The 13,999-nt window shown below is 39.3% G+C and overlaps 1 protein-coding gene across 1 annotated transcript; it reads left to right on the forward strand.

Moving 5' to 3' along the window:
• Positions 1-10: 10 nt before the first annotated feature.
• On the forward strand, positions 11-11,796 carry LOC102224967 (stromal membrane-associated protein 1-like). Its single transcript, XM_005810338.3, has 10 exons — positions 11-285; positions 691-824; positions 2,773-2,858; positions 2,969-3,044; positions 4,225-4,287; positions 4,382-4,457; positions 7,117-7,247; positions 8,179-8,395; positions 9,177-9,514; positions 11,131-11,796. The coding sequence occupies exons 1-10, from the start codon at positions 168-170 to the stop codon at positions 11,266-11,268; spliced, it is 1,377 nt and encodes a 458-aa protein (XP_005810395.1). The 5' UTR covers positions 11-167; the 3' UTR covers positions 11,269-11,796.
• Positions 11,797-13,999: the final 2,203 nt, after the last annotated feature.

The following is a 13,999-nucleotide window of genomic DNA, read 5'->3' on the forward strand; positions in this document are numbered from 1 at the left end:
AGGACTTCTGTGGGCGGAGAGCAGATTCCGGTTCCGGGTGTCTTCGTTTCCCAGTCGGAGGTTTTCAGACCTCCGATTATGATATTTTACCATAAAACTTCTCTTCACTGACAACTGATTAAAATACCGATTGCTGCACTGCAACGAGCCCCACCGAAGCAGCGACCATGACGACCCGCTCGGAGAGAGAGAAGGCCCAGAAACTTAACGAGCAGCACCAGGCCATCCTGTCCAAAATGCTGAGGGAGGAAGACAACAAGTACTGCGCCGACTGCGAAGCGAAAGGTACGGCGTTCACTCCGCACAGTGTTTTATTGATTTTGTGTAAATTGTGTAGTTTTTTTCAAATCTATCGGCAGAGAAATAACAGCACCGCCTTACCGTTGTGTTGCTCTTCTAAGCTAAACGGCTCAAACTGGTCAGCTGACATTTCTTCCCCGTAAGCTAAACTAAGTTGCTAAGCAGCGAGCTAACTTCTGTAAATCTGCCTAAGCTCCCCCGCTGCTCCCATATACCCGCCGCTTTAATGAGCAGCGACTCATCTTCCCTAGAAAACCCTGGTTTGTTTTCATGTTGGGACACATTTTTAAAGCTTTCCGTTTTGGCACCTCAACTGGGAGCATGATCGAGCATGTTGGTGTCGTTACTCTGGAAACGTCTCACATTATCGCTGTTTTCCGCCCTCAACAGGTCCAAGATGGGCATCCTGGAATCTGGGAGTTTTCATCTGCATCCGGTGTGCAGGCATCCACAGGAACCTGGGAGTACACATATCCAGAGTGAAATCAGTCAACCTGGACCAGTGGACCTCAGAGCAGATCCAGGTACTGTTTCCTGTCTGTGACTGAGGTCAGCGAAGTTTTCAAACGCATTGGAGGAGCATCACCTCAAAGAGCCTTTAAATGATACCGGGATTTATAACATGAAATTCTGGGGAAATTTATGGTCAATTAATTCATTTTGAAACATGTGATAAATTTAAGACATTGCCATAAATCATTATCCTCAATATGACATAGCTTTTTATAGTGGTTCCACTTATTTATGTGTTGATTTCTAACATTTTTATTAATTATCAAAGAGGTTACGGTAGTTTCTGGAGGATGCGATATTAGTACTGCAAAAATCGAGAATATTCAGACCTTGACGAAAAAGGCATTCAGCTTCCATTCATTTTCAAAAGAAGAACAACTAAATTCTTAACATTAAATGAAGTATTTCCATTTTTTTGTGGAATCTACTCTTTGCATCAGCTAAATAGATTTGTTCTTATGTATCCCTTTATTTGATGGAGCAAAAACTACAGAAACAAACTCACTTACAATGTTTGCCCTGTTTCTAATTATCTTGTCTGTCTGGTAAGCTGGCTATTCATGTTACAGTAATGCAATATTTAGCATTCATTTATTGTTTTCATTTTTGATGTGCGGACTCAACATCAATGGAATCAATGCTAAACGTCAAATCTTTTATTTTGAAATTTCAAAAAAAGAAAAAAATTCAGTTATTTCCTGTTTTCCAAAACCTAGAGCATCTTCTATCAAAAAATCTTGACGCAGCGTGATTGAATATTGCAACCTGCTCTGAGGAATCTTATAGGAAAATAAGTTACTGCTTATAGCTTGGTAATTTCAGCTTACTGGTAAATAGAAATCATCATTTTCCTCCCAGTTCCAAATAAAACCACAAAACAACTTTATATTGGCTAAATAAAATAATCTATCAGGAATATCAACCACTAGATAAAAAAATATAGACACTAGATTTAAAAAAAAAAATACAATATCATGTTGTTTAGCCTCTAATTAAAAGCTCCAATTGTAGCTATGGGAATCTAACATGCAGACAACAAATCTTTGTTGTTTGATTTGTTGTGTCATTTGAAATGAAAGTAGCAAAGAAAGCACAGAACTGAACAGCAGCTGAAATCTGATCCCAGCGAAGAATTCAAAAACTTTTCACTGTCAAAACTATTGGATGTGATTTTTGTCAGCAAAATTCAGGATAATCTACAGACAGAAAAAATCTGCATCTGCCCCTATCAACTGTTATTATTATTGTTAGACTAAATATATTTAAAACAAATTATTATAATCCTGAATTGTTGATTTATAGTTTCAAACCAAGTTGTGTCATCCTGGGTATTTAAGTTGTGCTTTACAGAAATACTTCTGGAGAAACAAAGAATGCAGGGAAACATATTGTTTTCTCAGTTATTGTTTTAACATTCTGAGATGTCAGCATTGATAAATATGCGCTGTCCATTAGTTTGCCATTTACTAACCACAAATAAACTTCTGACACAAGAATAGTCATCTACTGTAATGTTGTGTTAAAGCCTTTCGATAAATATCTTTTAGCCTCTACAGTAAAGCAACACCTTGCATCATATAGCTTTTTAGTTTCTAGCTCTTCATTTATCATTTTAAATTTCCCCCTCATTGCCAGTTTTTTTTGCAGTAAATTACAATCATAATGAGCACTGGAGCCATAATGCAGCTAGAAAACACTTGGTGAAACTTTTAAGCTACCTAACTTTAGGCTTTTTAATACAGATGTGTTGGAGAAAGAAAAAAAAGTCCCACATTGACAAAGCTCTGCCAAACAAACTAGATGCAAAACTGCTGCTTGTACTTTCAGACATGGCAGAGCAGCACAGACTCTGCTTTAAACGTTCCTGATAACTCCGATTTTATACTGCCATTGAGCTTATCTAATGGAGTCTATTTGATTGCTGACTTTACACCTTTTTATTTCTCCCTTTGTTTCCAGAGCATTCAGGAAATGGGTAACACCAATGCCAGGCAGCTTTATGAAGCCAACCTTCCAGACAGCTTCAGAAGACCTCAGACAGACCAGTATCTTTTTGCCATCAGCTGACACAGAAACCCAACGTTCCCATGCTCTGTTATGGTGTCTATGTTCTGCATCTTTGTCACTCAGTTTCCTCCTTAACTGCTTCCCTCAGAGCAGTGGAATTCTTCATCAGGGATAAATACGAAAAGAAGAAATACTACAACAAGAATGCAATAATTAGAAGCAGTGTACGTATTAAACATCCATATAAAGCTCCCCCTACACGAGTATTGGCCCCCCTGGTAAAGATGTGTAAAAAGCCTTAAGATTATGTTTATCTTTTTTTTGCAGCAGAATAATCACTGAAGTTTTAAAGAAACTGTTTTGAACAAGATTGCTGATGAGGTCGGCAACAGTTCCTATAAAATAAAACCTCAAAAGGGTGTATAAAATAAATGCAACTGAATAATTTTTCAAATGTATATTTAATTTTTTTACTTTATGAGCAGACTCCGCACAACCTTAAAAAGTCTAAAATTAATATCAACAATTACGGCCTTAAAAAGTCTCAAATTTGTTAAAGTAAAGCATGTTGGCCTTAAATACGTTAAGGTCTTAAATTTTGTTGTGGCACAACTATTTTATCTCGTATGTAGCTTTTTTTTCTCGTGGGCCTTTTCTGTCAAGCAAAAGTTTGAGTCGTGCGGTGACATCTTCATTACGTTCTGTGACACGCAGCGGTTGAGACTACTGATAGCTAGCTGCTAATATACGCTTTCTAGCTATCTATGGGACACAATCAAGACAAAAAGTTAGAACATATTTCAACTTTCTTGTGTCTCGTTGCAAGCCCCACACATTTACGTTTGCTTCCTGTGTGTCGAGCCCTTTAAGCGCAAATTTATTCATTCATTTTCACCACTGGCTCACTCCCATTGTCAACCCATGAGAGGCTAGGTTCATGCTCTGCAAAAATGCTTTTAATATTGGCACTGTAGGCATTAAGACTGAAGAGAGTCATATGCAGTGTGATGAGAAGCACACTGCACATGCCACAAAAAACCACCCAGACATTTCACATTTGACTATATAGACACAGAAGTCAACATAGTCACTCCTAAAAATGGGGGAAAACAAGAGAACTTCCCTTTGGAGAAAGAGGTTGATTCAAGAAAGTTGCCCGCATCTGTAGAGTAATAATTAAAAGTTTAAAACTTTGACCTCCCACAGTGAGGAGGATGGTCAAGGAGGTGAAATAAAGACTCCACAAGTCTCTGGAGAACAATATTGAGAGGCACCTTAGGGGGCGTTGTCACATGGTTCCCATAGCAACAGTTCGTCTTGAGCCTGTTTTACGCATCTTATCAGATAAGGCTGGAGATAAAAGTGGTTTCAGTTGTTCAGGGTTTTTTGTGTCTGTGTCGTCAGCCAAAAGATAGTAAGAAAGAGAAGGAGCCGGACAGAGGGAGCAAGGTGTCTTCTTACACCAAGGTGAGTCTGGAGCACACATAAACTAAGCCCTTTGAGTTGTTTTCTGCTTTTGCTGCCTTTTAAGTTTTGCTTTAAATATATATTTTGCTTTCAGAGTGAAGAGTCCAGGCCAGCTCCCAAAATAAGTCCTGCAAAGTCTTCAGAGCCCCCTATGAACCTACTAGGCCTTGGTGAGTGTAAAATGTGTAAACTCAAATATTAGTTAGAAATGTAGGTTTAAAAATATGCTAATCTGCATTATTTTCTGTCTTATTTTCATTTTGCTTGTCATACATGTGTTGGGACTGTAGTTGAACTACTGCAGGAATATCTTTTATTTACAGTTGAGCTTAGTAAAAATGTTGGTGTTGTGGCCGTAATGGCCGGTCATATTGGAGGGGGAACATGTCATGGTGCTGCCTAACAGTTCCTGTTTACCCATCTGTGGTAGATTCATTTTTCACACTTTGTTTTGATCAAGCCAATGAGTCGGAGAGAAAACTTCCTCTGCCAAACCCGATCAGAACAGATACGCTGCTTCATCCGGCATCATTTGCATTAAGCTGATATCTTCTGATTCCTGCCATGATGCAGCGAAAGACTTTTAACTTCCATCTAAACTTTATTCCTGTTTCTTTACATGAGAAAGAGCTGAATGCTATTTTATGCGTTTGTTTTCAGAAAAGGAAGTGCGAAAGCTGCTGACGCCAGACCTCTAACTTCTTGTTTCGATTAAAAACCCTGATGCAAGTTTAGTTTCATATGATCTGCAGCTCAGTTTCAAATGCAACAAAAAGCAAGACGGATTGGTATCAGTGACCTGGTTAGGCTTGGTTAAATAAAATACAAGAGGCCTGAATCATGAAGAAGGTTCAACATTTAACATTGAAGATAGGTTTTTGGGGTGTCTGAAAAGCCTGCTATCAGGTGAGAAAATTAACTCTGATTTTTCCAGCTTTATAAATGTGCACAATTATGCAAAATGGTCATGGTGGAACGAGGGAACCAATCCTATTAAAGAAGGAAAGGGGTGTTCCCTGAAAGGAAGCAAACGTCGAGTAACTGTGAAAAATAATAGGCTTGCAGAGAGATCACCAAAAACTAGAGGGATTGAGTCTGACTTTTTACACCCGGCATTAAAATCCATCCGGAGTGACCAGATCTCCGAGTGACCGGTTTTCAGTTACTTGCTTCACCAATAGGTTCTTTATTTAGTGGGCTTTCAGTAACACCAGCAGCAGATTCTCTGATGTTTTTGTAAAATCAGATGCTTTAAACAGACCGCAATATATCGCTATTTTGAGCTGCAATTTGCATAGTATATCAAATTACTGTCACCATGGTAATGTCAATATGGGCTACATTGTAATAGCAAAAGTATGCTTTGATGCAATATTTGATAGGTTGTATTTCATAATAAGTGTTGTGCACTACGACTCAGTACTCCAAAACTATTTATGGATGCTAAAGTTCACCAAGCGTGGCGTTAAAGTCCTGACAGTGGAAGACAAAAAGAAGAATGAGGAAAACTTGGGTTAGTTGTAGGTCAGAAAAAACCCCAGAGCAGGGGGTTTTCTACACTCATTGCCACAGTGTAGAAGAATGTGGCAATGATGATAAGACTTGTCGTTAAAAAAAATAATTAGTTGAACAGTGTTCATGTATTTTTTTGCTTTGGGTTCACTGCTAACATAGACTACAGCTACTGTGAAACTATAAATGATATCTTTCTCAGCAACATGGTTTTATTTAAGCGGTTGTTTGGGGATAATACTTGCTGCTATGAAACAACTTAGTTTCTCTAAGGGACTAAAATCCAAATGCCCTACTAAGACAGTTTCTGCTACATTAAACAACAATTACAGCCTGATAAAACCCAGCCGCTTATTCTACACTTTGCTTCATACAGAGGGCCTGGGCTCTCTGCTTTTGAGAAATGATTGTTTCCTGGAGGCGTGGACTCTTTTGAGGTTTTAAATTTTACGTATATCTAACGTTTGTCCATAATGTATGTAATGCGCCAGTTCGACGCTAAGAAGTATACTGGAAATTGCCTGCTCTGTATACTGTACAACCGTTCTCCTTTGTGGAGAGAGGGTCCCTAAATATTTCCCTACAGCCAAGGTAGCTGTAGCAGCCTTTGGCGAGCCAGCTGATCAGCAACAGGTGGGGGAGAGAATATGGCATGCTTCTCTGTGCTCCTTACAACTCCTGTGACTTCAGCACTTTCTCTGCTACATCAGAAAATTAAACTTTTAAATGTTTCGGTCCATCCTCAGCCCACGCAGTGTTTTTCTTCAGTGCTTCTTTTCTAACTGCACCGATTGGTCCGAGGTCGGCATCTGGATGTGCGTCGACCTCCTAAACCTCTCCGCAAACACGAACTGCTGTGAATCAGGTTAGGTTTCAGCCCCAAGTTGCCATGGCGACAAACAAACCAGCTTTGTCATGCTGAAAATCCCTGAACCTGAAGTTGCCTCAATAAGCCTCTAATCCTGCCGTGTATTACAGATCTGCGATCACACACAGACCAGCATCAAATGCAAACAGGAACAAGTAGTCCGTGTTAGGTTCCTCATGCCTCTGGCTTGTGCTAAACAATCTGCTATCAAGCCGATATCTGTGTAAACGTGAATTCACTTGGTTTTTTTGGGGAGGGTTTTTCCAATTGAGTGGTGGGATATTGTCAGATATCATTCCAGTCTTATTGTTATGCTCCATTTCTAATGAATATAGGTAGAATGAAGTGAAGAAACGGAAGGCGTTTCACTGAGACGAGGAGGAATGCTGCTGCTTCTGTCGAGGCCGTATTCCTCCTGTAAAACCAGTTTGTTTTCCGTTCTGCCACAGACACGCCCGCCGCTGCAGCATCAGCTAACAATGGTAGCACAAGCACAAACCAGAACAATGACCTGGATATATTTGGCCCCATGGTGTCCAACCCTCTGCCATCATCCACATCTGCAGCTCAGTTTTCTCAGGTAAAAACACCCGATTCAGTTGTGACTCAGCAGCAGTGGTTTCCTGCTGGTAAAACTGAAGATAAATGCGTTGGAAAAAAATGGTAACTATTGATATTGGTTGAAAAAATAAAAGAGCAAAATTTTACTCTTCATTAAACAGCTGATGAAGACTTTAATGGTGGATTTTCTTATTAGATGTCTACATTTTGGTTAAGGTTTAGATAAACAATTCAATTTAAAAATGCCATTAACTCTTCCACTTATTATCTTATAATGTATTTGATGCAGATGTTATGGGGCAATATTTTCTGCATGCAAACTCATGGATGAGATAATTTAGCATGTTAGTGAAAAGACATGCAGTTCCTATCAGAGACTCATTCAGGCTTTTAAAATCACTGATGATACAACACACAACTTTTATGAAGTTTTTGAAAGAACATATGATGTTTCAAATAATTGTAACTTTAGTGTAATTCACATGTTCATATATATACATAATTGTCCCCATATAAAGTTATACTCAGTCAAATAATATTAGTAGTAAGTAATAAGCTTCAGGGATGATTCTGGTTTATATGTTTACCACTTTTTTGCAGGGTTTCCAACTCAGACAGGTAGATACTAGTAAACAATATTCATGTGTTCATCTGGTTTTGGAATGAATAAAGCAGGATGAAGAATATGGCTCAGTTCTTCTAAACTATTGTCTGGCCATAAGAAAGTCTGAAAAAAACCAAACATTCATGACATTTTATGGCTCAAATGTCATGAGTATTTGGTTTTAAATGGTGTTTTGTTTTTAACAAAAAATGTTTTGTTTTTGTTTGTTTCAGTGCATCGCATGCTTTAAGTGAACTCTTTAGAAGGAATGCTTTTATTTTGTTATCAATAAAATCAAAATACATTTATAGGGTTTTTTTATATTAGCTTTCTGTCGTCCTTCCAGGGGAGCTCCGGCACCACGGCCAGCACTCCGACACAAGCTCCGGCTGCGGGATGCGTGGGAGGCGGAGCCAGCTCAGGCTCAGGGCAGGCCGACCTGGACCTGTTCAGCGACAACAGTAGCGCCACTAAAGCCGAGGACGGAACCAAGAAGCCGTTGTCCAAGGACTCGATTCTGTCTCTGTATGGAACAAACAGCATGTCCCAGCAAGTCCCTGCTGGTGAGAACCAACAAACCAAAATAAACATGTTGTTTTCTTACGACTGAAATTACTCTAACAATGGTAGTCAGGACATATGGGGACATGCATTGGTGATGGCTTATAATTTATACCTACGAAAATCATGGTTAAATTGGTAATTCAGTTTCAACTATTATATCTGATGAATACAGGTCAATGTTTATTTGCTCAGCGGTTACTAAGGATGCAAACAATTAATCAACTTACAACTAATTGTTAATTAATAGTTTATTAGATTAACATTAGTTCCAATCGATTAACTAATAACATCGCTTAGACCTTCTTTCAGTGTTTTAGTTTCACCTCCATCCAGAAGAGGGCGCCACCGGTCATCCTTAAGCGAAGGCAGTTCCTACAGAAACAGAGATGGCGGAGCCATACCAGAACGGAAAAGAGAAACAGTCCAATCAGAGTCTGTTGTGGAATGCAAATTGCATTTTATGCCATTCTGTTTTCAAATTTAAACACTGGAAAAACTCCTTAGGTTTCACCTCATTAGTGCATGATGGAGCAGCGTTAACTTCTCAACCAAAAACTACTGATGAGCTACAAAGTCGAGGAAGTGGTTTTAAGAAAATGGCCGCTTACTAATTAATCATTAGGCAATCAGAAGATCAGTCAAATTTATATTAACTTTTTAATCAATGACTTGCATACCCGCTATGAACTTTTAAACTTTTGATTTTGAATGAAAGTCTGAGCTTTCTTTCACCGTTAAACTTCCTCAACCGTCTTGTTCTCTTTTTTTCCCCCTTGTCAGCCGGGATGTTTATGGGCCCCTCTCAGATGCAGTTTCCTGTGCAGGCCACCCCGGGTTATCAGGCCTTTCCTGGCATGGGAGCAGCTGTGCCGCCCACCACCGTCATGGGTGCAATGATGGCCCAGAGCGGGGCAGCCATGATGGGGCCCAATCCCGCCATGATGGTGGGCATGACGATGCCGAACGGCTTCATGGGAAACGCGCCTGCCACCGGAATGATGGGAATGGCCCCCAGGATGATGGGACCTCAGGGTGCGCCGATGCCTGCAGGCATGATGCCCGCTCAGGGGATGTACGCCATGCAGCCGGGACAGCAGACTCAGTGGAACATGGGTCAGGTACGGCGACCGCTAAAATGCTGGAGTCCGTTTAATTTAACTTTTTAAAAACTTTTTTTATTGAGAAAACATCTGTGTTTACAAATACAAAGAAAAACACAGGAATATAACATAGAATATGAGAAAAGTATGTCAGAGTTGTAGGTCTTTACAGTAAATATACAAGTACAAAAACAAAAAAAGTAGAAGATATTACAGACATGACAAATGAGAAACATTTGGTGGAAATGGTGGACAAATGTAGTTCAATTTCCTTAACAAAAGCTGTAAAAAACAGGGAAGATGATGAAAATTTACATTTGGAAATGTAAAGTCTGGATGACTTTACATTTGGAAATTTACATTTCCAAATGTAAATTTCTACCTTGAAGACATTTGTCTTCTTCCAGCATTAGTATTAGTTGAAAATCAACGATAATCATACTCATACCTTGGGGAAAATTGCTTACCAACATTGCAAATTAGATAATGACGGGTGGAATTCGCCTCATATGCCCACACTGCCACTCAGTAACCACTAAGTGGCAGCACTTGTACAACTGTAGAATTAGGCCCGAGCAGCTAAGCGCTGCGAAGGCCTATTGTTTTTAGTATTATTTCTGTAATTTTATTATTATTTAGGCAAACTGCTCCACATAGAAATGCAAAGAAAGCTTTTCATCACACCTTAGAGATGATTAGCATATATTCTGGTTAAAAAAGGAACTCGGAAAGTTGGAAAACAATAAAATATGGACACCCTCTTGGCAACCTAGTAAATGATGTGTGAAAAAGCATTTCTTGATTAATTACCTGGCCTGTTTTTTGTTTTGTTTTTGGTTTTCTTTTTTTTTTTTTTTTTTTAGGGACTACTCTAACATATGTTTTCAGAACATTTGGTGTGCTACTAGTCAGCTACTTCATCGTGGGTAAAGGGCTTTCAAGCCTAACCTTTCTAAATATTCAGAGATTTTAATAGTTGGCTAAGAATTTGTGTACTTAATGAATTTTAAGTTGACAAAATTACAATCAATTTGCTTAATTTGTAAGGGGAAGCAAATTATTGCAATATGTTTTAGACTTAATGTGGGTATTACATTTAAATCATTTTGGTGTGAGATTCTGCTCACAGCAGCATAGTGATGGTGAGCAATTAAATGTTCTTTAATTTCTTAAATTAGATATGCTGACATTTGTAGAAACCTTCCATCTCATTCCCTTTAAACTATATGTACTCTGAACAAAATACACATTTTATGTACAAAAAGCAAAAAAAAAAGTCTGTCAGGCTGTGCCAGAAAACTGAAGAGGTTCAGATGTTCGGCAGAATAATAAATCACAAATATGCAGCACAGACATTTCTGCACATTCTAGCACAAAGGGAAAATGTCAAACATCCCTCTCTCAGTATAAACAATGATTTTCACCAGCAGTTATTTTATCGTGAATTTTACCCTGTAAATAAAAAACTCAAAGTGTGGGATGAACTCATTTGAAAGTTTTTCACACATCTTTAACGGGGGGTTACAGTAAACTTGCCGGTGTCTGTATTAAACATGTGGCTGAACCTGGACACAGCTGGACTGGTGCCGGTTCTGTCTGATGTTCCTCCTAACCGCCATCCGTGTCTTCCCCAGGTGAGCCAGCAGATGTCAGGGATGACTCTGAACGGCGCCGGGGGCCAGATGGCCTTCGGTCAGCCTCCTTCAGCCATGGGCGGTTGGGCCGGCGCCGCCGGATCCGGTCAGACTCTGAGCACGCAGCTATGGAAGTGAGCCTTGGACTGGGTCAGGGGGGGTCGGGCGGAGTTGAAGTCAAGGTCCCAGAAAGCGCAAATGATCATTTGCGCTTTTCTGGACCTCGCTATGAACTGATGCCCCTTTCCATCACGGACCAGCCTTCAGAACACGACAATTGTATCTCTTTCTTTTTTGTTTCCCTCTTTCTCCCTTTCTGTCTCTCTTTCTCTCTATTGTGTGAGTGAATTGGGAGTAATACAGGATTACATGATTGGCAGTTTCTGCCTCCTAACTTTTTATTTTCCTTTTTTGGAAAAAAAGACAACAACAAAATATAAGGAAACAGTCCCAACATTGACATATCAGTAAAGCTGCAGGACCAGTTACACAAGCTTTTATTGTATCTCTGTATCAATATCAGATTATAGAACATTTAAATAATTAGTATTTAAAGGGAGGAGATGACTATCGAGTCAGCCAGTGCGGCTCCCAGATGTACAGCGCTGTATAACCTTCTTTTAAAGTACCTGTGGTTCCCCTATAAAATTAAACTGGTAAAACTGATTGCACTTGTGTGTCTTCTGTGACTAAAGGTTTGATCTAAACCATTAAAAATGTATTTAAAGAAGTTGTCCAACTATTAGAAGTGACTCATTTTAATGCAACATGAAACTTTGGTTCACCCTTTGCAGTTATAATATCTTTAACCCTTCTGAAAAGGTTTTCCAGAATGTTTAGGAAAGTTTTGGATTGCTCCACAAATGCATTTGTAAGGTCAGACACTGATGTTGGACGCGGAAACTTCCCTTCTGGGTCTCTGCTCTGATTAACGCTAAAGGGGATACGTTGGCAGCGTTGTGCATAAATGCATTCAAATGTTCATGAGGGGAACTTGCATATTTTTTATCATGCAGACACAGTGGTGGCATTTTCTTTCAGGATGTGCACTTACTGACTGCTAAGTGTGTGTGGGCATGGCGCTCATTTGCAAGTAGTTTTAGTGTTGGAGCTGTGAACTTAGTATTTAGTTCAGTCTGGTTAGGTGGTGAACTTTGAACATAAATTAATTGAGCTGCACTTCAAACACAGATCAAACACTCATCCATGCCTTTATAAACCTTGCTTTGTTCACTGGTAAACTCTCTCCGAGTCCCCCGGCTGTTCCGACAAAGCATGGAGCAGGAAATTGTCTGAAAATGTTATTCTTGGTTGATATTAACATTTGTTTGATCGAAAACATGCAAGTGTGTCAAAAAACAAACGGGCCCCATTTCATAAGGAGATGAATGCTTTTTCACAGAGGTGTAACATCAGACTTCAACATGTCATTTCTGCTTTCTTTAACTTAAACCATGCAGTAAATGTTTGTTCTAAGGTCATATCATGAATACACTTCAGAGTTATCAGACTCTGTTTTAGGTACACATGGATCAATTCTGTGTGAAGTTTCCAGCATCATCTACCAAACTCATCCTGAGGTCACCACTTTACAGAAGCACTGTTTCACTATGAAGAAATCTGGACTGGATTTAGCATCTGTCAGTGAAAAGGTTTGACATCGTCATCAATCATAAGAGAGAGGATTTGAGACGTTTTGTGGGTTGTTCCAAATGCCTGGTATGCAGAACTTCTCATGTTATCCAAGGACTGAAAACTGAGCTAGAAGCATCTGAGGAGCAAAGTTTAGTTCATATGTTGCTCTATTTGGGGAAAAAAGCAATGCTCTGCTGCAGTTAGGAAAAAAAGACAAAAAAATCATTCAATTTGTGTTTTTTAACTTTTCAGGGTGCTTCTGATTAGCACTAGAATGTGGAAAGTAGGCTGTGGCTTGGTCCGATGAATCACTTTTCGGCTTTCTTCATTTGAATTAACGGGGCACAGGCACATTGTTTTCACAATATGCACAATTGGAAGAAGCCAGGATGTTTTCATGTTTAAACACTGTTATGGTTACAAAGCCAAATATACCCCAGCACAGAAACAGTATCCACTAGAGGGAGGGAGCTTTTCCATGAAACAATGTATCCTGCACCGATACAAAGATGGTTCAAGGAGACCAACAATGACTTTGACACGTTGGCAAGCCCTGTAACTTCCCAGGTCAATCTACCATCTGTGGGAAGTAACAGAGAAGTTCCTTTCCATCCCATCTATAGCGTACACATGAGAAGTATCTGGTACTGACTGTTTTTAACAATCTGCAACTGACTAATTTAGTAGCAGGATTCTTCAGATAATGGTTGGCTTGTGTAAAACTGATTTATTGTATCTTTTGGAGAGTCAAAAGAAAAGGTCAGTGATCTCTAGAACGTTTCTTGTCGCTGGAATGAGGAGTTTCAGGACAGGATTGTATTTGTTTGAGGGAAAAGGTCAGTGGGGGGAGAAAGCACATGACATGTTTATCCAGGAAACGTTTCAACCAAGATGTTTTTGTCTGTCAGAGATGTTGAACCCCTGGCAGTATGTGCTAACGACTTTGATGTCAAGCATTCAAAGCTGCACAATGATTTAAATTCATGGACAAATCCTTTAATACATGTGTGGTAATAGTTCAGATTATCATTCTCCATCATAAAATTAAAGCTACAGTAACTGTTACAAAAAAATTTACTTTACATACTTGTTAAACTATAGTGACAAATATTTGTTACTATTTGGGTCAGAGTATAATGAGTTTGGGTCTCTCAGTATAATGAGAGACAAATAATCAAAAATCAAGCTCTTTTGCCTTCTTTATCTGAACAAATGCACTGCTCCGTCAGAAACA

Source organism: Xiphophorus maculatus, chromosome 5 (assembly GCF_002775205.1).
Source record: "Xiphophorus maculatus strain JP 163 A chromosome 5, X_maculatus-5.0-male, whole genome shotgun sequence".
In the NCBI taxonomy this organism is placed as follows: Eukaryota; Metazoa; Chordata; class Actinopteri; order Cyprinodontiformes; family Poeciliidae; genus Xiphophorus; species Xiphophorus maculatus.